General features: G+C 29.5%; 1 protein-coding gene across 2 annotated transcripts in view; it reads left to right on the top strand.

Annotated features, from left to right (window-relative positions):
• Positions 1-15,508: 15,508 nt before the first annotated feature.
• LOC107168872 (sterile alpha and armadillo motif) overlaps positions 15,509-26,301 on the top strand; it is a 38,225-nt gene continuing 27,432 nt past the window's right edge. For both annotated transcript variants that reach the window (XR_016191888.1, XM_089228387.1), the window contains exon 1: positions 15,509-15,919. Coding sequence is in view for 1 of the 2 variants with exons in the window: in XM_089228387.1 (XP_089084513.1) it covers positions 15,818-15,919 (102 nt within the window). In the remaining variant the exon portion in view is untranslated. The remainder of the gene's footprint in view (positions 15,920-26,301) is intronic.

The following is a 26,301-nucleotide window of genomic DNA, read 5'->3' on the forward strand; positions in this document are numbered from 1 at the left end:
TATACACCTATTATCATTATTATTTGTTTAATATGACATAGAAATTATTTACGATTCCATTTTTTTCAATTTCAACAACTGTTTAGAAAATATTTTTTAAAGTAATTGTCAACACAATATGAATTAAAATAGGTACACATTGTAAGGATCACTTATTATAAGGTATATTTAGGCAAAACATTTTATATTCATAATATTAATACTATTATATGATTTACATTTATTAGTATATTACTCATTTTAACTCGACATAAATCATTATGATAAAATGATTCCCAGCAGTATGCATAGACATGCGTGTATAATCTTACGATATTTCTAAACATAAATAAACGAATATCTGACATTTTACGAGATATCTATTACCTATATAAAGCTAAATATCAATAAAATATTACAACTAAGATTATATAAATTATTAGTTGTTAGATTCCTATTAATACTTGTCATATTTTATTGCAATGTTATATACCAATATGCAATCAAAATATTATGTTAAAAATATTAGTAAGTGCTATTACATTTTTCTAAGTGTTATAATGCTCGTTAAAAAGTATAATTAATAAAGCAAGTCACATGCTTACTCTCATCACAAATATAATTGCAAAATTTGGAATCATATCAGTGGTCTGCTCAATCACAGAATTCAATAACACAATTTTGTAGGCTAATCCATTTTTAAAAACGGGTTCATTGCATTTCAATGGTCAATATAGCCTGGTGTCCTTTTCTGTTACAGCTTAAGAGTTGGAGTAAAGATCTAGTAACTTTCTGGTAACGCCACGATTATGTTTGTTTTCAACTACCATGTCAAATATACGCATAACAATATTAATAATATTTAAGTTTAAAATTGATAATCTAACTAAATATTATGTGGACGAAAAATAAAAACAACCATACAGTCACACTGGCTGGGAACAAGGTCAGTTGCATTGTATTTTGGTGTAATGTTGATAAAAATAAAACATTTATTTAAGACTCAACATTTAAGGTGACATAAATATGAATTAACAACTGTTATAATATGCATATTCCGTTGTCTTCATTTAAATTATTGTATTTTATTTGGAGAGCCTCTATTGTTAAACATAATATTAACTGTAGTTGAAGGTTACAAGGAAAAATGTTCATATATTATGATTCATAGATTTTAGATTTTAAGCAGAAAAATGCGTTTATTAAATTAATGCAAGATTCCTTATAAATTGTTTTTATAGTAATTTAATAATATTAAATAAACATAGACACAATTTTTAACATAAATATGTTATTGGGCTGGATACCTGATTTTTTTGTATCTGACCGATTTTTCGTAATATTTTGTTGGTGTGTTTACTTACTTACAAAACTCATCATCTTGAATTTGTACCAAATTTATAAAATGTAATTACAAATAAAATAAAGTATATTGTATAGCTTGTTTTAGAATTATCTAATATAAAACGTTATAAACTCGAAAAAATATTTATTATTCATACATTTTCAGTGGAAAACATCGAGTAGTGTGCTAAGTTTTTATTTTTTAAAAAGCATTTGAAATTAAATTTATGAAAAAATCCGTCAAAATAACGAACATTTGCAATCATTTCCTTTATAGTTTAAAATTTAAAAAATCATCAATTTGTATACCTAAGGCTTGAACATCTAATACAAGGTTTCTCATAACTATTCTATTCTGTCACCAAAAATATAAAAATATATGAACTTATTATTAATCAATAGGTCAGAAATGTTATTTGAAGATTACAAAATATACTATCTACTAAATCATAAACGTAAACTGATACAAATTATATTCTTTTATAATTGTGAATTTAAAACTGTATGAGAGTTGCAAAAGATCTATTTTTCAGTAAGTATGGTACAATTCGATTTTCACAGCCCACAGGTAGATGCGTACTTAATCCAAGTTTGAAAAACAGTTTATACGTCTTTTCGTTCTTTAAGGCTTATATAAAGCATTATATAGGTACCTGCTGGTTGCTGACTACTGTTTGGGGAGCTATAGGTACCTAATAATAGACTCATGCGTTCACAATATACAACAATTTTAATCTAAAACCTTAAAAAACACGACGTACTTTACGGCAACTTTCACGATTTCCAAATCATGCCCTATAAAAAGTCACATTAAAATCCTTGGCATCGCCACTTTTGAATTTCGGAACCAAACCCGGGGCTTTTGATTGTTCTCCGTTTATTCTTGTTCTTGTCATTTAAAATATAATCCTAGTTACTTCATGGGATGTGGACAATGCTGGTGTTATATTTAACACACTAACACAGTCTGCAACGCGTTTTGTCATCGATATTTGCTCAAAATGCATCATAATGCTTCAACACATAGATATCGAAAACAAAAATGAACATGCGTCCGGTGACGTCATGAAAATAATATCATTACCAAAATAATAATATAAGCCAGCCACTAGTTCACAAATGTTGTATTGGTGTATGCATGTCATTTACATTAAATTCTGAGTATAATAATATGATGAATCATAGACAAGTAAAACAACTTAAAAATAAAAATAGTATAAAATTGTAAGTATATGTATTTCTTTTCTAAAAAAAACAACCAGACTCAGAAAACGAGTTTTTCAACAATTAACTTATCAAATAAATTATTTCTTGGTGGATGCAACAGTAAATATTTTTATTTACAGTTTATTTAATCATTATTAGATCTTGTACGAAGTATACTGGAAAAATTCAATAAGGTACTTAAAACACTTGATATAATATTATGAATAATTAAATAAAAATCCATAGCAACTTGCAGCGATGTTTCATTGATGAACTGATGTAAATGTACCCTTGACATCTATAGGTCAAATGTGCAATCAAGTAAACCGGTTTTTTTTATTATGTTTTAAAACGTAAATAATACATTTGCTATTCTCATATTAACGTACGTTGGTAATTTAATTTTATAGTTAAATATCGATTCAATAAGCTTTACATAGTTATATCAAATCTTTCAGATTATTTTTTAAATACAAAAAGATAGTTTCGAGGACGTTTGTATTTTGAAATATTACGTATTTTAAATTCTGAACGGAGTGATAAATGTATTGATTTTACAATGATGTGTATTTTTAAGACAAAGACACGTTTTCTAGTAAGAACATTTTTTAATTATTTACTTTAAGGGAGGTTTCTGGAAGCAAATTGGATCTAACAGAGGGTAAAAAGTAAAAATGTCTAAGTGGTATTTAAAATAATCGGTTGGTGGTGTTGGGGTAGAAAATACGAATATTTGTGAATATTTGAATATTATTATTAATAAAATTATTTAGTAACTATTGTTACAGGAAAAAATAGACATCCAAAAATATTTAGGTATAAGCAATAGCTTTTTTATGTTTTATTTTCATTATTGGTATGTTTTTACTACACAGGAAAAATAAAAAAAGGTTTTTACAGTACTTATCTTCTAATAACTATTTATTGTACTTTTTTACTATAATTATAACGTTACATTATTGTTTCCTTAAAATAAAGTTCAGATTTTCGAAACTGAAACAACTAATATTATAAAGATTCAAACTTTATAAAATATTCTGATATGATAAATTTCAATGTTTGAATATAATTTGATTTAAATACCATTTTGGTTCACCCCAAAAAAATAATCTCTCGGTTAGGTTCTCACCTAGTTCACCCTAACTAATTACATAAGAAACATATATTTTTGTATACATGGTATACGAGTAACTTGTTTGTTTGGTTTAAATTTTTTATTTATCACATTAGGTATTAAAGTTAACTGGGATGGTCAAATTTTGTTGATGTTTGATCTAATGTATTAATGTTCTTATAGACAGTGTGATTCACCGAGTGTACTAGCTCTATTTTGTGTTTTCGATGTTTGCTAATATTTTTTTAATTTCTTCTTTTTGATTTTTTTTGCTACCTAACATTGATGATATGTATTTATTGATAGTGATTATGAAGAATTATTTAGGGGCAAGCTGTTGGTGAATGACGTAAGTTAATTGGTATTAGTATAAAGGTGATTAAAACAAAAATTACCTTTTTGTAATAATAGTCACGTAAACATGTCACTACAGTACAATACTCCTCGGACCTCGGCATCCGCAATGTAATATAATATTAATTTGCGCTCAACGTTCACGTAATAAAATACATGTTATACAAATCGCGTGCACACTCGTGTTATGTAATGCTTCTGACGACGAAAATAATAATTATAACAACCAAATACCTAATTGTTATTAATAATAATAATTGTTACGAGCTCAGACGACAACGACAATCATGATGTCCACCCGTGGTGAATAATATTCACTGAATATACGCTTGATGGTTCATATATTATATACTGCGAGCCCTGTCGCGGATCAAGCACGAGTGTTACGATAATAACAGTACAACTACACCTACTATGCATAATATCATAATATCCTATAATATAGTCTCCTCGTCTCTCGAGGCCGTCGCTCTGGACTATAAAACATTGCTGTGTCACAGAGGCCTGGCGCTTCAGACTCACAGTATATAATGTGGTATAGTTAGTACGGACGAGACTCATCGGCCCGTCAAATAAATTGGTATACAGCTATACCAAAACGGAATAGGCAAACAGCCCATTTGCCACGCGAGAAAAGTCTTTTAATAGACCGACCGCGACGATAATCCGGCGACGCGTATTTCCTCGACGGCCTATATTGCTCATCGCGCACACACGCCGGGGATGACAGCCGGATGTAACACGAATATTGTAATAAAATATACGGCACAACTGCATATTATTATTGTGCTTGTCGCGGTCGTCCCGTCAGTCGTTAAGCTATTATAATATTATAATGTCGACATGCGGAATTAGATCTTTTCCCCGAAATACACGCACGCGATCTAAATAGGTGCCTACGCACGTTCTTAATGTGTTATAACATATTAATATAGGGCATCACTGAAAAATTTCCTCGGAAAATCCGAGACGAATGTCGTTTTCCTCGCCTTGCGCGCCTTCTCGACGTTAGATACAAAATGATAATATGTGAACTCATACCAATCTCTTATATTATAACCATATTATAATAATATTATGTGAACTTAAACCAATTAATTATATTTTAATCATTATGATAAACTGTCAACGCGAGAACTAAAAATAAAAATTGCTTCGATCTAAATTAAATTTCCATATTTTTGAACACGACTGTAGACCGAGTGAGAGATAATCACGTGGGAGCGTATGAGGGTGTTAGGACAAAAAAAAACTTATATGTATGTAGATACTTAGTAGTTTAAACTTATAATATACTAAATATATGATATGCAGTTTCTCTTTTTTATACATCGTCGTGTCTTTCCTCACAAACTATCTTACTAGTCCTCTTTCCAAGAACGTTTTCTTCTTGCAACAAAAACACCAACGTTGGCTTTTTCTTCACGTCTCTGAAAAACATTTTAAATGTACACCGTGCAGTAAACCAAGCAGGTTAATTTTCATTTAGTTGTATGTTTACTATGTTTATTAGATATAATATTCTTACTCTATATTTATTTGTTATAGTCCATATGTATATTATATAGGTAACTAACTTGTAATACTGGGCGTTGGTTTGTTTTCATTCATGTTTATTATTATCTAATTGAATAAAATATTACCTAATGTTATTTTTATAGTATAGGGTCAAATTACTATTTCGTGGGCTCAGAACCAAAAGGTGCTAAATTGACTTTTCCCCAACTTTGTTATAGAGGTATGGGTTTATTTATTATTACTCTACAGGCGCGGATTCAGGGGGGGGGGTATGGGTGCTCGAGCACCCCCTGTCATCTAGCCACCAACAAAATAAATTTATATTATAAATTATATAATTTGTTATTTTTCAAAATAAAAATAATAATAATAATATCGGTGCTTTTCGTTATCGCCGTCACATACGACAATAATAACTATTGTTGTTTTCGAAGTATACTCGTATGTAACGACACGTGTCGACGGCGGAAAGCACCGATAGCAATTATTATGAAAAAAAAGTTAGCACTAATAAATAAAATAAAAAATGATAATATTTAAATAAATAGTAAGGTGTAACAATTTTTTTTTTTGAGCACCCCCTGTTAAATTTTTCTGGATCCGCGCCTGTTGCTCTATAATTCATAGCTCACATAAAATTGTATATGCCTATTATTTAAAAAAAGATCCAGAACTAAATGTTCAAGCAAATTTCAAATTTCAATTTACAAATTTGTTATTTAATAGTGATAGAACCTTTCGGTTCTTAACTAAATATATTGTGTTAAAACCAATATACTAGGTTCTATCTATTAAATGCTGCACCCAAAGGATGCTTAGCCCTTTTCAAAATTTTTTATAACATAGCTTAGTTTTTGGGATGGGCACAACTTTTTTTCCAACCGATTTTTGTGATATGCATAGAAGCGCAAATTAACATTAATACAATTACATTAAATACTCATAAAAATATAACAAAATATAGATATGACGTTTTATGATAATTATGTTAGATACACATTAATTTATAGTTATAGGTGTATGATAACTGATAAGGTTTGAGGTAATCGCCGGTTGATTATTTTCATACTTATAGGAAAAAATGATTATTAAAAATTAGTGACATTTGTAAGTCTCCTTTTCCACCTAAACAACAATTTTGAGTATAATACGTCTGTATCTACTGCATTATAAAATTAATTAATGCGATAAGTGATAACCAAAAAGTACTATTTCATATTTATTGTTTTCGTTTTGAGTGTCGACCATTATATAATAACTCATAATAACACGAAAATGTAATATTATTTATTATTGTACATCATTCACCAATGATCTATCAACTAAATAAATAGTATACCATCATAACATTTAGGATTTAACATCAATCACCAAGACACATCCTATTTTTAAAGCGAATTTCACTTCTTGGGAAACATAGGTTTACTAATCTATATACTTAAATTCGGGTGGTCCCCTTTTCGGCTAAAAACCTAACCTATGGCACTTTTAGATGCTGAGCCCATGATATATTGTAATGATCATCAATCAAAGTTAAAAGTAGTATATAAATTATTATGATAGTCTTTCAACTTTAATAATGTAATATAATTATTTTGTATATACGCTGTCATATTTGTTATATTTTGGCAAAGGATCATGTGAATTCGGTGAAGACAAAAACTTTTCGCGGAAATTCGTAAAACGCCAAGAGATTACGCCAACCGGACACATTTGTTTCCGCCGTGGTTCTTGATACTTTTTTATGACAGGAAGCAACCTAAAGAACGTTATACCAACGGAATCAGTCTCGTTTCTCAGATTCAATAATTCTCAAAATAAAACTATAGTGCCTACCTATATATTGCAATATTGCGTGAGTGTGCGATGGCTGTACAATTTAAAAGTAGACAGCATTTACAAACATTTTTTTGTAATATTTTTTAAATAAAAATTATTATTGACTTTAAACGTATTTCGTATAATATTACACTATATACGCGTTGCAATAATTATATTATTATCGTGCAATTTTTTGTAGCTAGTAACAACTAGTAACGACTCCGAAAAAGTAATTATTGGGATTGACCGATTTAAAATGGCATTGTACAATTATGCGATTTACAAACTATGCATAGATTAAAAGTTATTACATTTTATAAATTATAAAAAATAAACAATTCAAAATTATAAGTATTATAATATCTTTTTTTTCTGTTTACATTAGTATATGGATATCCGATATGATCATAAATAGTCTGATAAGTGATAGATGACATGGAATTGATTGAAAATTAAGATTTAATAGTATTATTGTTCATTCGTACCTATGCATTGTTTCACCCCGTTGTTGTAAATGAGTGTTGTATCTTGTATTATGTAATAATATTATAATTTATAAAATCAGGGTCGACAAAAATAAAAGGATAGCTGAAAATTTAATTCAGTAAACATTCACCAAATGAATTGCACGTAGGTATTATAAGGCGTATCAAAATATGTATTGAGTGATTCACCTAACGTATTCTCGTCGTCCATTTTTAAATTTTGAATTATTAAATTCAATACCTAATATATTTAATCAAATTCTGGGTTTTGGAAATTTAATTTGATACATTTAAAGTTTAGAGAACATATTATTTTCAACTACTTAAAACTTAATTTTTAAAATATTTATCTACTTGATAAATTATAAGTATTGTTATAAGTTAAAACACTAAAACAGGGAGGTTCTTATTTGGAAAAATGAATGAATGTTGTAGTTTTCCATTATGGAGTATCATCGTCAACATGGGTATATTTCGCATAATAATTTTAAAATTGAAGAAAATCTGTCTGTGTGTATACTTTCTATTTCCACAATTTCAAGTCTAGGTATACCCACTTAAATATCTGCCACAGTTGGTTGATTCTTCTCTAACATTATAATTTTATCACTTAAATAATAAATGCATGTATTTATATTAAAATTACCTAACATTTTAAACGTGGTGCAAATATATAGATACAAATCAACATAATATTATAATTTTTTTTTTAAAATTATTATTTAAACTTTGTGGTTACAATTAGTTTCAACAATTACAATTAAACATATTATAATTATAATTTATAATAAATCTATAAAATAAAAAATAATAAAATACTATTTTATAATCAATGTTTTTTTTTTTTTTTTTAAATCTTTTTTGAATTAAATTTTGCTTGTCGTGAAATAAGTTATTAAAAGTGTAGTATGAAATAAAATAAATAAGCAACATAATATTATACAGAATTATATTATTGTAATATGACGTACGGAGAAGTTAAAAAAAAAATAAAAAGTATTCCTTTGATAACTGTTAAAGTACAGCTCAACATTTGGCAGAACTATATATTATACATTAATTTTAACCAACGAGCTAATGATCATTTTGGCACGGTGGTTTTAATTTTTTTAAAGGTTAAGGTCAAGGATTCGGTTAAAAACAGGTAAAACAAAATACTCTGCTACAAATCATATACTCGGCACTTTTCGGAAAATCATATATATATAACGGTCTGTTCCAAATTTAACTATGTGGTCATATTATATTGCAGGTGTCGTTAGTCCCTATGTGCTCGAAATGTCAAAATGCATATAGAAACCGAGTCCAAGAATTTTCGGTAATTATGAGATGTATTGGTCAAGTACACGTACGCATAACAAAAAATCAAAATATAATAACAGTTATAGTTGAGGGTTATTGAAACATTTTTTAGTCTTTCAAGTATCATTAATTTTATTTGAGATCAAATATAATGTCGCCATTACTAAATCTTTATATAAAAGTATATTGGTTATAAAATACCTATAGTTACTAATTTTATTTGTTATCTATACAAATATTATTAATACCTATATCTACCCTGTAAAGTTATTTCAATTTTTTTTATTTATTATTGTTATTTATAAGTGTAAAATATTTAAGGCAACAAAAAAGTTGTTCAAATGCTTTTATGATTATCTTTATTTATTTGTCATGCCCACAATTTGATATCGTGAAATATTTCTCGTAATTGTTGTATTGTTTACTTTTTTGTTAAGTATAATATTTTTTTATTTTTTTGATAAAAACAATTTCACAATATATTATTCTATAGGTGAATATTATAATTATTATAATTTAGATAATATAAATGTGATCAACCATCGTCCACACACACGAATTTTACCTGATTCAATTTTTTGATAAAAAAAATATATTTAGCACGTAATATAGGTACCACTTATATATATGCTGTACAGCTGATAACACTCAGTAAATTGACTAATTTCTGCGCATACGTGAAGCGTAGGTATTTAATACCTTACATTAACCATGAAAATAATATATTATTTAAAATAACCACTGTACTGTAGCATTATATAGGTATTTAGTCTGTGTGATACCTCTATTATTAAGGAAAAAGTTAATAACTTTTAGTCTCGAAGGTTTATGAATTACATTGTAGTTGTATACGAGTAGTTCCTTAGAATAATATTATTAGTACGCAAAATGAAACGTGTATTGTGAATTATATAGTTTAGACCTTAATGCTAATTAAAATGTAGCCAAGACCTAACTCACATTCGGGGCGCATAATTACTGTGAAGAGTGGGTGTTTAATGTTTATATACCTATCTTATGGTAATTCGTTTTATTCTTGGCATCCATCGTAACACAAAGCGTATGCATGAATTTTTAGAAGTTAATTTTCATTTTTATTTTTTGTCGGTACTATGAGGTTAGTAATATAGAGTATAATATGGACTCGACGGATAAAACTTAAAATAATAATAATGATGAAGACTAAAAATAGTTTTTTGAATTGACAACGCTTTCCTGAAATTGTTTATTTCGGTTTCTCGTCAAAAATTAATATTTTATACGTCAAGTTTTGGATTTTATATTCTGTTTTGAAACGTAGGTACCTGAGCTAACTCTAGCTAACTTACACTGCTGGAAAAATATAAAAGTATAAAATTAAAAATTAAATCACAATTATTGGGATTTTATCTATTCTTCCTAATATTTTTTTTTTTTTTTTTAATAAAGAGATTTAATTCTATCCTAAACATTCTATCGATTTCGAAACTGACCATTTTCACCGGGTCATCCTGGTTAATTTTTAAATGTATCCATCGATTAAAAACATTATTTTAATTTTATAATTAAAATAAAATATTTTCTTTTAAATATTTCATTCTGTAAATAATAGAATTAATTGTTTATTTGAGAATTTCACTGTAAATAATGAAAATTAAGAATTTCAAAAATAAACCAAATCAGATCAACATAGACTATATATACCTCTATAAAAGTAATTTTTAGCATTTAAATATATTGATTATTAATTTTTCCCAAGATCATTAATTATAGATTGATCAAAATTGTGTTATCTGATAAATATACCTAGGACAACCAATATTCTTCGTTTTCGGAGTGTTTTCTCAAAAGAGTTTTTCCGATAAATTGATTATTTGATTTGATGTTATAGGTACTCCTTTGTCCGGTCAATTTTGAGAGTCTAGTTTTGATGTTGCCTGTCAAATTTTGTCTTGATTTACCACTGGTAATATTTTGATTTTGATTGTTATCTTAATTTAATATTAGTAGTAAATGTAATAAGTCTAATTATCTTACTCACTTGACTGTATACAGGGTGTTCCGCGAGGATTTACCCATTGCGATATCTCACGAAATAATGGAGATATCAAAATTCTGGTTTTATAATAAGATTCACAGGGATAAGAACTACAATTATTCCATTTCAAAATTTATTTTAAATTTTTTGTAAAAAATTTACAAAATATATTTTTTTATTTATTTCCAAAAAAATTAAAGTTAGCCATTTTGTAGTGTTTATTTTTCTGAAAATATTGACGTTTCAAAATTGTATTTCCATTAATTTACTGATTTTTGATAATTTTTCTAGTTTTGATGAAATTAAATATGATTATAAATTTAAAACTATTAGGAATACAGAGAGTATTTGGCCGGCCGTACGGGAATGCGCGCGGCGCGGCGGGTCACATGTTTGATAACATATTATGGTGTTAAATAATTCCCAATTTTTCTCGAAACAAAAAAAAATATTAAAAATCAGGAAATTAATAAAAATAAAATTTTGAAACGTCAATACTTTCAGAAAAATAAACTCTACAAAATGGCTATCTTTAATTTTTTTGGAAATAATTAAATATAAAAATATCTCGAGAGATATCGCAATGGGTAAATCTCACGGGACACCTTGTATAATATCACTGCATAATTCACCTACTGATCTAACTTATCCTAAACCACCCTCTTGATATTGTCAAGACTTATGTTTGAAAAAAAAACTAGCCAGATAAAATTTATTTGACTTATAAAGAAAAATAAAAAATAAATAAAATGTTCGTTCTATTACGTAAGTATTTGATAAAAATACTAGCGTAGGTATAGTTTATATTAATATTTTAGTTAGGAATGATAATTCAGTTATAATTAAATAATATTCAATTGTATCAATGATTGACAAATGTTAAATCATGTAGGTAGTCTTATAGTTGTGTAATTATAATAAAGCCATAAAGGTAAATGAATAACAACAACATAAATTACTATGCTGTAAATACATAACTATATTCCAGGGACGTCATTTCAGGTTTATTTTCGGGTGTGCGAAGTTTCAAGCAGGCCATTTGAAATTTCACCAGGCCATATAAAAATAGATATACATACGTATATTATCCTGCATTCAATTATTTCCATATACTATATAGACCGGTTATTACAATTTGATTTTAATCATATAAATAATTGTGCATTCGTGGCTCGTGCATTATTTTAGGCTTCAGCAAGGCGCAGGCCAATTGTAACATTCTAAAAGTAAGGGATGCAACCGCACACCCTGCCACCCCCCCAAATGACGCCCCTGCTATATTCTATTACAATTTTTAAAATCATATATTATTTTCAAAAATATTAATTGAAGAAAAAGTTATTGGCGTAAACAAACACGTAGAGTTCCCTTGTACCCAAATTTGTGCATAATTTATTTAATCAATTTTGTATGTATGTGTAAAAGTGTGTAGATTTCAATATGTTGTAAGTTATTAGGTATATAGATAACTATTTTATTCAAAACAATTATGACTTTGTGTTTTGATAAATTGTTTTGTTTATTGACATGATATTATTATAAAAATCGTAAATTATTACCTTACCATTTTAATATAAGTGGAGCATAATATATACATTTTGAGCGATACATACCATTCATTAATCATTGTTGTAGACTGTGATAGCGAAAGCACGTACGACGCGCCTATAGGTATCTAGAACCACGTGTATAAAACAACGCGTACTTAACTCATTTAAGATTTTTTCAAACACACGTGTAGTATGCTATGCATGACAAAACTCCATGGCTATGCAATAATCTATTTCATATCAATAATCGGGAATCATAAGTTATAACATATGAGTTCAAGTCGTAGGTGTTATAAATAAGCATATACCAATTACCAACTATAATCAAAACAAATTTTTCTCGACACATTTTTTTCTTCTTAGTGTCACTTATTATTCGTATATTTGCATCATGCAAATACGAACATTTTTTAATATTTCTACTACTAGTATTGCGGTTTTTATCCAAAAAGATAACCGCCAAAAATGTATTAATCATGTGTGTGATTTAAAAGGCAAATATTATGATATGAAAAATTGCGAGTGATTAAAAAAACATAATATTCTAAGGCGCTAAATCACGTGTGATTAATTTCCAAGAAGATACAATTATTTAACTGAGTAAGAAATTTGTACAAAAAATTATACTGCTAGATTAATGCAGTTGGCAACGTATAGCCTAAACAAGCTCTATATAGGTATTGATGAAAAAATAATTGTAAAAAATTGGATAGTGATAAATCAAAAATGTCTAATAAATTATCAACATAATATTTTGTTGGGACATTTTTTGTTTACTGTAGAAAAATATGCAGTTTCCATCGTTATTTGAGCACTCAACAAATAATTTATTTTCATTAGCATTTAGCAAATTTTAACAAATCAAGTAAGTTATATATGAAATATATAAAATTAAGCGAACATTTCGCCAATAAAATTTGTTGAACTACAATATTTTCGAAGTTTGAGCTTTTTAAGTTTTGCTTTGCCACTTTTACTTTGTTTAATTTACACCTTTTAGTGAGGTATCTTTCATATCTATAATATAAGTACTTGGCCTAAAAATCTGTTAATCAGGCTCTAAGCTAAACGTTATACACTTGCCTCCGTCGAAAATTAGAATTATAGGGCAAACGGCGGATTGAGCACAAAAAGCTGCAAGTTATGAATTCACAGGAATTGTATACTAAATACTTTCGCAAAATATTGAGTTTATTTAAAAATTTTTTGGGGGAACTAGAGGATAAGATACATGTTTTCAGCGCCAATGAACGCTTGATTGGATTATTTCCCGATTCACATTAAAATTTAGTATTATTACATAACGTTATATAAAATATGGTTCCAAATAAAAACAGCTTATTTTTATGTAACCAGTTTAGCTATTTTTAATTTTTACTGCAGTATATTACATAAATGTAAATAAATAAACAATCGTAGGTAGTTGACGAGTTATCGCGTGACATCGGTTATCGCACTACGCATTATATCCGTGATGCTGAACGGTAAAATAGTTCCTAAAATAAAGACAACAAAAAAAGCGTGTAAGTCGTGGATGTCGCTCTCCTGTACAGTACAAGTTGGTTACAAGTGGGTTACTGTAATGGATGGTATTAAATTTAAATCCTATGATATTAATGAATAATGATATATCATTGTATACGATAAACGATTCTGAGCGGAGACGGTTTACCTGCATGTCTAGGATATATTATAAATTATTATTACCTACTTATTATTAATATTTATCAAAATATTTGACTTTTCGGTGGATATTTATTTATTGATTTTTGATAAAGGTAGACAAACTTATAAGGAATTTTGAATTAAATTTTCAAATCTTAGATTTGAAAAGAACATTTTTTTATGAATTTCTAGCTTAAAATAATTTGCGAATTTTCGTAATTTTTATGTATGTTTTCAAAATTTAAACTTTGAATGCTTATAAAAAAAATTTTGATTATGTATTTCTTTTATTTTTCAACTGCTATTTAAATAAATACTACCCAACAAATAAATTTTTATCGATATTAATTTTAAAAAAACTAATAATTATCGAAAATTGCATATGCCTATAAATAGTTCAACTTAAGTCAACATTTTTTGAAAATTTTATAGTGGATAGAATATACTTATATAAACATTCAATGAAAAATGCATGTATTTATGGTCATTTGTTTTAAAGTAACATTAAAAACCAATATCGATTTTGTCAAAAATTGATTGTGTATAAAAATTCCCGTTTTTTCTTTAATTTTTAGTTTGTTTATCCCAATTATTAAAAAAAATATTGAGAATATTTTACTTTTGACCCCCTAAAGCACCAACTAGATTCACATTCTGATCTAACAAGGCACTGAAGTCGAAAATCAAAGCATTTTTACTGCCTCAAAACGTGATAACAGACACAAAAAAAAAATAAATAAAAAAAAACCACACATCATTGTAAAATCAATACTTTCCTTGCTCCGCTCAGAATCTAAGAGACTGATATAAAACTGATCAAGCGGATATAAAATGACATAATATTTACCTATTTAGAGTTTATTTAACAGACGTTCACACTATTTCCGGATCATGCATATCGTTGTACCGTATAGAGAACATCATTTGATGATAATCGGTAGGTATTATCGAGATAATAATATGATACAATATAATATCCGTTTCTCGAAATGCAATTTTTCATCGTAATTATCATAATACAATAATATGTCAATATTGCAATCTAATATAATCGCGAGACTGTGCGGCGCTATTTGTGCGCGTGCGCGCCGCAATACAAGCAGCCACCGCCACGCCGGACTCAATGAAGCGTATAAAAACGGTCGGCGGCAGTCATCATGTCGTAGTCGTTCAGAAACGCGTCGGGCCCGGTGTTTGTAGTAGTCGTTAAGTGTGCGCTCGTCGTACTTAATAATAAATGTTGTCATTGTCGTCGAGCGCTTCCCTCCGATTTCTTCCGCCGTCTGCACGAAATCTCGTCAAACGTCTCTCTATCTGTTTTTTTATTCCTAATAATCTTCGTCCAAAGAATCGAATAAAAAAGTCGATTTTAAGATTTTGATCTTCGATCGAAGTTTTTTACTCCTCTCTTTCCCACTCGACACAAAGTCGATTACCGAATTGACGCGTTTGCATTCGTCATATGTATGCAAAAACCCAGACTTTCGGGACGCCTCAAGTCACCACGGGCATGCCGTCGCAGCCGCAACTCATCCGTCCTGGAGGATTGTTCACGCACAAAAAGGTTGGTGCACATTCATGATTTTTATTCCAAAAATATTACGATTTTTACAATCAGAATAGGTATAACATTTGATGCATAAAAAATGTACGTAATAACAGAATTTCTGAAATACCTATGGGTAATAAATAGTGGCGTTTTGTTCCTTAACTATTACGACGTGATCTAATTTAAAATCAAAAATTTAACGACATTATTGAGTCACAAGACATATCGAATTCGTTGTAAATTTTTTTACCAATATCATATCATGTTAAATATAAGAGATTATATTTCGCCATTATATAATGTTACGATTTTATTCCTAAAAAAAAGTTAATTTTTCAAATGTTGAGGCATATATATATATATATGTGCAAGTCAATTCTGCGCCACGGTGCATGACAAATCTTTCAATTTTTAATTATTATTTTTCGTCCATAAGTTCTGAAGACCATAATGTCTTTTTAACGATTATTTGAATTTTATTTTTATAAAGGAATAAATAATAGAGAAAAATGACTGACGCAAAAATTTTAACCAGTCAAACGAATTAAAATATTAAATTTAAATAATTAGTCATGTGATTGAATGTATTAGAGGTAGATTAATACTCATTGTTGACCGCTATCTGCAGTGATTTAAAATGGTTCGATAACCTTTCTCTCCTGATCGTACCAAAATACATGTTGACTGTTTACACTATATCTATACTGATTTTAAATCGTTCTACCTTTCATTGAATTCGCTCACGAACATGTCTGGATGTGCCGGCTAATCCCTGAAGGTAGACGATGTGTGAGCAACTATTCCCCCACGTGTTTAGTTTTTGGTATATTGATAAATGCATCGTACAAATTATAGTAATTTCCATATTGTGATGAACAGATAAACGAACGCAGAACAGTTTAATTCGCGATATTTACAGCTGATCTCTGGTTCGTCTTCGTTTGTCGATCGTGGCATAATTATTGCAGGCAGTGGCGTGGCGAACATCTTTCAAACCCTAAGCAAATTATTTATACTATGCCCCCCCCCCCTCCATAAAGGTATAGTTTTCTGTATTAAAATTTTGAATGTTTGTTCTAGGGCTAAGCAATTGCATTAGGTAAACGTCGTTCACCACGCCACTGATTGCAGGATGGTGTTATTATAACTAATTTGTAGTTATATAATATCCGTTCCGTCGTTTGGAATCCGACGAATTTTATAACGGCCGCATTACACACTTAGGAACGCCGAGACGCCGAGTGTCTCGAGTGTCAAACGACCTTGTGAATTATTCAGACAATAATAACGTACCTAATGCTCACGTAGGTAATCTCGCACATCGCGTTTCGTTCCATTTAGTAGAAATGCGTGCAAAGCTTCAAGTTTTAAATGATGTGCCTGGGTGTCCTCTCAAAATTTTGCTCGTGAATCACGCCAGGCGGCGGCCGAGACAAAGAAAAACAGTAAAATTCTCCGCTTAATCGACACGCTGTAAACAGCTGTTGCGGACTCGTTTATTTTAATATTTCCGAGCGTACAGCGAATAATAGCTATAACACTGCGCAATGTTTTGTGTAATATATTTATTTTTTGTTTTGTTCATGAAACATGTACATATAATACATAATATAGCTTTCTTAATAATATTAGGAAATCGGTTAGGTAGTTGCTTTTCCATAATATATAGTTCCATTAATTGGGCATTTTTAGTAATAACCAAATAATATTAGGATAAAATTTTGAATATTAAAAAAAATCATTAAGACAATCATCATGCGTATGTACCTACCTAAATAATAATACGTTGCGAACAATTGGCAGCGATTACACTTCCACCTATATAGATCCACCTCCACCGTAAACGGCGCATATGTCACGACCTCTTTTGCCGCGTATACGTCGTCGTCGTATACCTGTCGTCGTGTAGAACAAATTCCTGACGATCATCGGATGGGAATCCTTGAGATTCCGAAGTCGGCGGCGGTGGCGGCGATAGTGACGTTTCGGGCAGATTGCCCGCGCAGGCACACACACTCATCCCCACTCGGTTGTGGCCGATGCACGCAGCTGAGACCGGCGACGAAAGTCTTAGAGAAAACAAAACACACACTCAAACAAACATATTATACACAGTTAGCTGTGGCAGCAAACGTTATTATAATCACACAGACGCCGTCGTATATTGTGTGTGCCAAGCGAGTACAAAACTATTTCGGCTGTATATTTGTATATATTATTGCAATGTGTATGATACGCAGTTATACATTATTCGCATTCGGAAAATGAGTGATTGAAAAAAAAACTAAACTATCGACTTGATAACAAAATACTCTTATGTACGAGTACACGTCCTATAATTTATACTCAAACATGTATACAAATTATACACCCTGTGTGTCCCATGTATAGCTCTAATCTCAATTCAACCAACGATTCGATGTATACCTGTGTGGCTAAATACTTATAACCCCATTGAGTCCTAGCGTACTCATATGGTAACGCTTTATTTTTATTTTTATAGTATTTTAAACGTTTGTATAAAAAAAATTATAAAAAAAAAAAAAAAAAACTTCGCACAGCTTACTTGCTCAGCAGACACATACCGCGGACAGATTTGAATTTTTCGAGACGAATGCAAAATATTACATTTTTGTATACACCTCGATATAATATGTTATACAATTTATAGCGAGGTATATATCGTATGCGTACAATGTATATAACATAATTATGTGTGTGTATGTGCAAAGGTGTTGAGTACAGGGGGGCTCAGGGGCTTTAGCCCTCCATGAGCTCGATAAAGTGAAGCTCAGCCCCCTACCGTTTTCAAATTGTAAAATGCCCTCAAAATATTAAATTTATTCATAATAAATTAATTGAGAATAAAAAAAAATTTTCCGATATTGATAACTGAGAAAAAGTCAAGATTTTGATAATCAACTAGGTTCTTGTTTGATCGGTATCTGATTAACAGTATGATAATGGTTTGATAAAAAAATAATATTATACACCTTCTGTCACATTTCAAATGATATTTCCATTCTCCATGTTCAACGTGGTGAAGAAATAAATTTATAAACTGTTGCAAACCAATTCAACTAACAATAATAAAGTGCGGAAAAATATATTTTCTTTATAAAACATGTAACTTTCAAAATTAAATTTGCATTTTTAATTTTTGTCTTGTGGTTTTCTATGACTTAAATTGAAATCGTTAATATTATTTATTTATTTAAATGTTATAACATACAAAACAACAAAAATCTATATTTTAGTAATTTTTTAACCATCTATTTAAGGAAAATTAAATTATTTAGGTAAAACTGTACGTATGCCTATAAAATAGTGAGCCCCCATGACATTTTCTAAACCTGGCGCATCTGTGCGTGTGCATGTGCATTATGCTGTCGACACGTCGCGCGTCGTCTTTGTGCTTTGCTTGCCAGTTCAATCCACACCTCGACCGCGCCGGCCAGAGAGTAATGCTTAATATACATAACATGCATACACGCCGAGTCTATACGATACAAGTGCATTATATTATTTATTATTATAGAAAATTATTAATCGCATTAAACTTTAGCTTAATATATACTATTATATAAATATGCAAATGGCAATACGATACCATTTCCGCCTGACATACCATAACGAGCAGCAATTCTTAATATAATATAATAATAATGTGTACTTTAAATCCATATAGAGATAGGCACTATGATTGTTTTCACGCATAATAATTTGACCATTAAATATGGCTATAGCAGCTGCTGCGTCAATGTACATATTATATATATTATATTATAAGTTTATAAGAATAAATGATTTTTATTATGATTCACCGACTTGCGTACATGGAATCGATTTTATTATCGTAGAATATCTACGTGCTTTTGTTTATAAACACCATAATTTGTTTGGATATATTATTCAGCGTCCAGCGGCAAATCGTTAGCATTCGAGATAATTTTTAAAATGGTTAATATTGATCATATATTATGGGTATGATTGTACATGAATATTGAATAAGTTGTAGAATACATATTGTATAAATACTTTTTCTGCCGTAAAATATACCGTAAAAAAATAAAGAGCACTCATAATAAGCTGTTGAGATTTAAAAGAAATTTTAACATCAAAATTGTATGTATAAAAATACATACGTAATAATATTTAATACATAAAGAAACACATACGCGTAATATTGTTATATTAAATGTATCCTATACTAATTTAAATGTTACGCATACATTTTAATTAATCCCAATTTTCAATTAATATTTTCGTTTTGGAAATAAATATATTTTAGAAACATGATGCATCATGAAGCTATATGTCTATAATATATTGTACGTAAATGTTACCGATTCTTCTGACAAGTTTTCTCATAGTTATAGTTAAGTAGGTACGAAAATCTCAGGTACACGATTACAAACGATTTCCGGAAGTGATGCAACGAACGAGCATGATTTCACATAGATAAGTGAAATATATATAGTGGGTTAGAATTGACGTAGGTACATAATACTATATTTTAATGGATAATAATAATAATAATAATAATATGATGATGACGACTTTGACAAATAGCTCCACAAATGCATTCCTGCTGCACTGATCAAAAAAAAAAAAAAAAATGTATAACACAATATTTTGTCTGTGACTCAGAAAATGCGTACGGGATAAAATTTAATACACAGCAGTAATAAATAAACGAAACAGTAAGCACATTAGTAGACCATATAATAATATTATTATATTATTGCACAGAAGTGCACTCGCGTGGCGTCTTTAATTACACGTGCGTGTCCGCGACCTGAGTGTGCAATAAACGCATATTATAGATTCGATCGATTTCACGCGTGTGAACCAGGTGTAAGGTATAAAATAGCAGCAGAGTGAATCGTATTCGCTCCTGGTGCAGCATTACATGGCGGTGTGCACAATTTACACAGACACGTCATGTCAGGGTATTAAGTTTATAATATTTTCGGCGGCGTATATAGTTATTGCAGATAGGTATTATTTCATCGCTTCAAATCGCATACAATGTATTAATTTATGTTTTTCGTCGCATTCTCACGCATGATTATTCGATAGGTGGTAGGTATTTCATCAATCGACAATCGATAAATAAATGCTTGAATAAATCCGTAAAATAATTTAGGTATTTAAATGTGGTTAGGTATAGGTATTAAGTACCTACTATTTTTCATAATATATTGTGTGAGAATCCACCGAAAAGTGTGTTATTGTATTATTATGTCGTACTTATAATAATAATTCAACACCACCTGTTGTACTTTTGGTATTTAATACGCGTGGAGTGAAATCGTGTATACCTCGGGTGGTTCAGACCATACTGATTAAACCTAAACCGTCGGCACCTACATAATTTTATATATTTATAACATATGTATCATACGAAAATATAAAATTATGACCCAATTCGCGAATAGGTCGACACGAGCGTCGATCAAGTATCGAGTTGTTTCAGAGCAATTCGTGGGGATACCGATGGCAGGGGACAAAGTCATCTTCACGATAATACTTTCAACAAATATGGTGTTCGTGATAACCAATCAAAATATCAAACTCTCAGAAATTGTCAGATACATCTACTTCATCGGACTACGGGTTGCGTCGACCCACGCGTCAGGAACATATCCGAAAATGTCGAATACCTCAGGATTATCATGGGTTTTCAAGTATTTATCATATTATTATTGTGCGTACGAACGATGAACGACGTGAATATTATAATACATATATACAATATTAAATCACACCCTGCGTATTTGTTTTACACGCTAATATCGAGTGGATTCTAAAATAATTGTAATTTCTTCACGAGCTATTAATTCACCGAAAAAGTGATGACGAATTCGTATAGGTACAAATGTAATTGTATACTTTCATGTCCACATTTAATTATTGTGGCGTACCAACTGTGTCGGTTTTATTGCATAAAATATTTTGAATTTTGATGTACAATTATGTGCATAACTATACCGTTGGTGTTTGATTATGTTATTATTATATGTATGCAGTAGAGGTTAAGTAAAAGACAAATATTTATTAGAAGATTGTTAAAATCTTAAAATCTTCTATGTTTATAGGAAAATACGTTGTTTTTTTTAAAGTTTATACTTTTTTTATACTTTTATATCCACTAAGCCATTAAACACGTTCAATAAAATTAATAAATCGAAATATAATAAACAAACAATAATTCCGTCCAGAGTTAATTCTACAAAACCCAGACAAATATATGTACATTCATTTTAGTGATATTACATGGATAATACAGATAATATATTTTATTGTAGGTACTTATGTATTTCATATTATCATATAATGTGAATTAAATATCATACACATCTAAACATACAACATTATTATTATTTTGTTATGAAAAAAAAAAAAAACGATTATAAATGATATAATATGAAGGTTTATTTTACATTATTATGAGTGGGTCGAGGAACATGTATTAAATCAGTGAAGGTGTTCTGGAATGTAAAGATAATTGCAATAATAATTAATTACCGACTTCCTCGATGTCATACGTACCTATTACACTATACTAAACTTTTTAATTTCCTTACTCAGGATTTTCAGCTTTTGTACTTTTATATTTAAAAGCGAAAACATATAATAAACTACTGTAGCTTATAATAAACTCTTTACTAGTTAAGAAAATTGGTGAATAATTGACTGTTGTACAAATACTGCAAATAAGTTATTAGTTATTAGTTATTACCAATCGTTCGAATATTTATAAAAATTAAAATAATAATATACCTATTTAATACTATTAATACTAAAATCTTATAGTTATTAAAATAATTTGTAAAAAAACTAATCATAGGTACATTTTAGTTTTTGATTTCACGATTAAATTACCATGTTCTGAATATTTAATAATTTATTTGTTTCAAAATCATGACGTGTTTATTTTATGTCAAATTTTTTATTTGACTGTGATCGAAGCAAGTCAGTCAAATCAACTCTAGACTTAAAAATAAATAATTCTTTGAGTGCTCAAGGTAAAAACGTATTTATAGTGATCGAATGTTCAAAATAAACTATTTTTATTTTTTAAACGTGTACCTAAAAGCTAGACTGCCAGACGGTAGTATCAAGGGATTCTATATTAATTCATTTTTGTTTTTTGCAACAGTATATAATGTCCCAAAGAAGAGTATTATTTTAAACATATTTTCGTCTGCTAAAAATTAAAAATAATATTGGCCAAATAATAATTATTGCCACGTGATCATGACGTATTAATTGGTAATGAATGATAATATGATATTACGTGGTTTTTGTCATACAGATGGATACTCCTATATAGTCCTATACAACTATATCATTATAATTAAATACAAAATCTATTATAACATATAATAAAATATTACAACAATAGTCATAAAAGATCATCGTGTAGACGTGGCTGTGGTGGAAGGTTAAATATTTTCCTAAGAAAATGTACGTAACATATTTATAGATCGACTTTGTTTTGCAAAAACAGCACTAATTACCAGTAATTAGTGTGCGTAGGGGTTTGTAAAAAGTTAGAATTACCAAAATTCTTGAAGAATTTCCCCAAGAAAAGCATTAAAAAATTGAATAACAATAACAATGTAGTTATAGCTGTCTATTCAAAATTTAAAATATTAAATTCCGTGGTACGTTTAATAATAATATACCTACATTATACTACCTACTTATACAACTAGAAAAAAACGTCACGAGCCATACAATATTGTGTATGGCTAATGGTAATTTTTGTTGTAGTTTCTTGTGCGTTAAAATTTTCCGTAGGTACCTAGAATAATATTTTACTCTCGCGATGATCGTGTGTTTGCGTTCAACACGCACGTGTGCGCTGGGCCAGATTTAGCATAATTATATACAAGCGTTTCATAAAAAATAAGAACGAACAAACAAAATTCCACAGACTTATAGAAATAATAATAATAATATAGATAATTTAACATATATTACAATTTTATAATATTAATACATATATTATTATGAGTGTTGACATTTTCCCATTAAAAACAATAACATTTTTTATCAACGCATTAATAACATAAACACATTGTTTCATATTTTGAATGAAAGTGTTTATAATTATTATCATCGGTAATATAATTAGTTTAAAAAACTTACACGAAATTAATATGTCAGTTTTTATTAGAAAAAAAAAGTGTCATAATAATTGTATCTACTACTTGTATAAATAAAATATATATTATACCTCGTAGTCATAATAAATTATCATATTTTAAATTACTTTAAATATTAGGTTCAAATGAAATTAATTGATTAAGAAATGCTTAACTTTCACTTATAAGACGAAACCGTCACATAAAACTTTAACACTAATCATATTTGTTTTATATCGTTGCAAGGAAAATACTGAAATTTGGATCTCTCGTGAGCATAACACAAAATTCGATATTTTAAATATTCAAAATAGTTTCATTATTTCTAGTAACAACTTTTACTTTAATTAAAATTTGCGAACATGAATCATGAATTCAGCTGCGATACGAGGACAATGCGACAACAATGACCTAGGTAATGACCGTAAAACGTGCGTTATCGTTTGTGTGTGATTGAGTTCGATGAAAAGTATAATATACGTGTTGATTTTTGGGAGCCGGAGAAGTAGGACATTCAAAAATACAAACGCATAATGCCTCAACAATTTGAACTCATGAAAATTAGAAGTGGTTATCTGTTGTTTATGTGCTGTGTGCACGTCGCATGTTACGTATAAATAATAGATTTGTATATCGTATAATATATTGTATTCGTACATCGTAAATTTATCGATGCGACATGGACTTTTAATTTTTGATTTTATCCACCGAAATCGTACGAAAAACTATTACAGCGATTTTCTGAAGACGTACAAATTATAAAACATTACATCTAGTTTTTGTTAACCTTAAGTTGAAAAATGAAAAACACGAACAATTCAATCTCAAGAAGACTATACATTACTTACTGCGAATAAATATCCTGTATTCTGAATCTTTGAAACTTCAGTGCTAGAAATGTATACGTTGTAAATAGAAAATGACTAAATTTTTTTTCACCGTGTTAAAACTGATTTATATAAGAGTAAAGTCTTACTGTAAGACTATAAGGCAGCAATTCCCTCAACAGTTTAGAGGTTTTACAACATACACATTTTAATGTATTTTTGGTGGTTGGTAGTTAGAAAGGCGAGGGTAGGTATAGTTGCTCGTTTTCATAATATTTAGGACATATAGGTACAATATTATACAATAAATAATATAATCTCTGTCAATCGTAGACCAAATTCTGTGACCATTGTTCGTCTGTCGTCAAGAAGATATTTTTATTGTACCTGTCATTTCGCATAATATAATATTATTCCATTCGCGATGTTCACATTTCGATCGCGTTCAACGGACGTGGTAAAACTGCCAAAAACTCACCATGTGTCAAAACATAAAATTTATAAGTAGGTACCTGTTTTTGTAAGAAAATCAGAAGAAAACAGAACAGAAAACCGTCTTCCACAAATATCTCGACGAAGAACTCGGTTTTGTGTTGACATCGTAACATCACTCTCAAACCACGTAAAAATATAGTCATTCCATGCATAATATATAAACGCATATGAAGTTGTTCTAAGCACTCATTACCACGACCGACCAATGAATATGCGGTATATGGTATTTCAGACCTGACTGTAGAATAAGCCGCGGAAACTATACACGACGATATATAATTCCACACGATCACGTTTGGGGTTTTTTTTTTGTATGTAACATCGAATTTTAAAATCCAATAATTATATGACGTATAATAAATTCCAAGTACGACGATATATTATTATAGTTTTGCTAATATTTTAATATATACAATATACTTCAATAGTATGTAATATGTATTATACGTCTTTGGTCCTCTCTCCTGATGGACTCGCCGAATAAACTCGTTATACCCGATTTACACTGCTGCAGATCTCGCGTAGGCGTCTCACACGAAACGCGTTTAATGATTTGACCTTCCACAGCTACAATAATACGAGTGCTGTAAAAAATAAATGGGTACGGCGTCGTCAACGACAGAAGATCGCTGAAAGTGGGCGCCGTTAGTCTTCGTATACGCATATACACTGCACAATGTTCGTATGTATTATATCATATTAATATAATATATTTTTTACACCGTCCGGCCGCCCATCGCCGACTCAGGAAATGCTTTTGGTTCGTCGTGGCAGTGTTTGACACGTGCCTCACAGTCACCCCCCCCCCCCCCCCCCACACCGGTGGTTCACAACGATGATGACGCGGGCGCTTCTCGAGAACTTCAAACAATAAAATGTAATATATATATATATAATATATATACATATACGAGAAATA

Source organism: Diuraphis noxia, unplaced genomic scaffold, assembly GCF_037042655.1.
Source record: "Diuraphis noxia isolate RWA-SAM2 unplaced genomic scaffold, SU_Dnox_SAM2 contig0005, whole genome shotgun sequence".
In the NCBI taxonomy this organism is placed as follows: Eukaryota; Metazoa; Arthropoda; class Insecta; order Hemiptera; family Aphididae; genus Diuraphis; species Diuraphis noxia.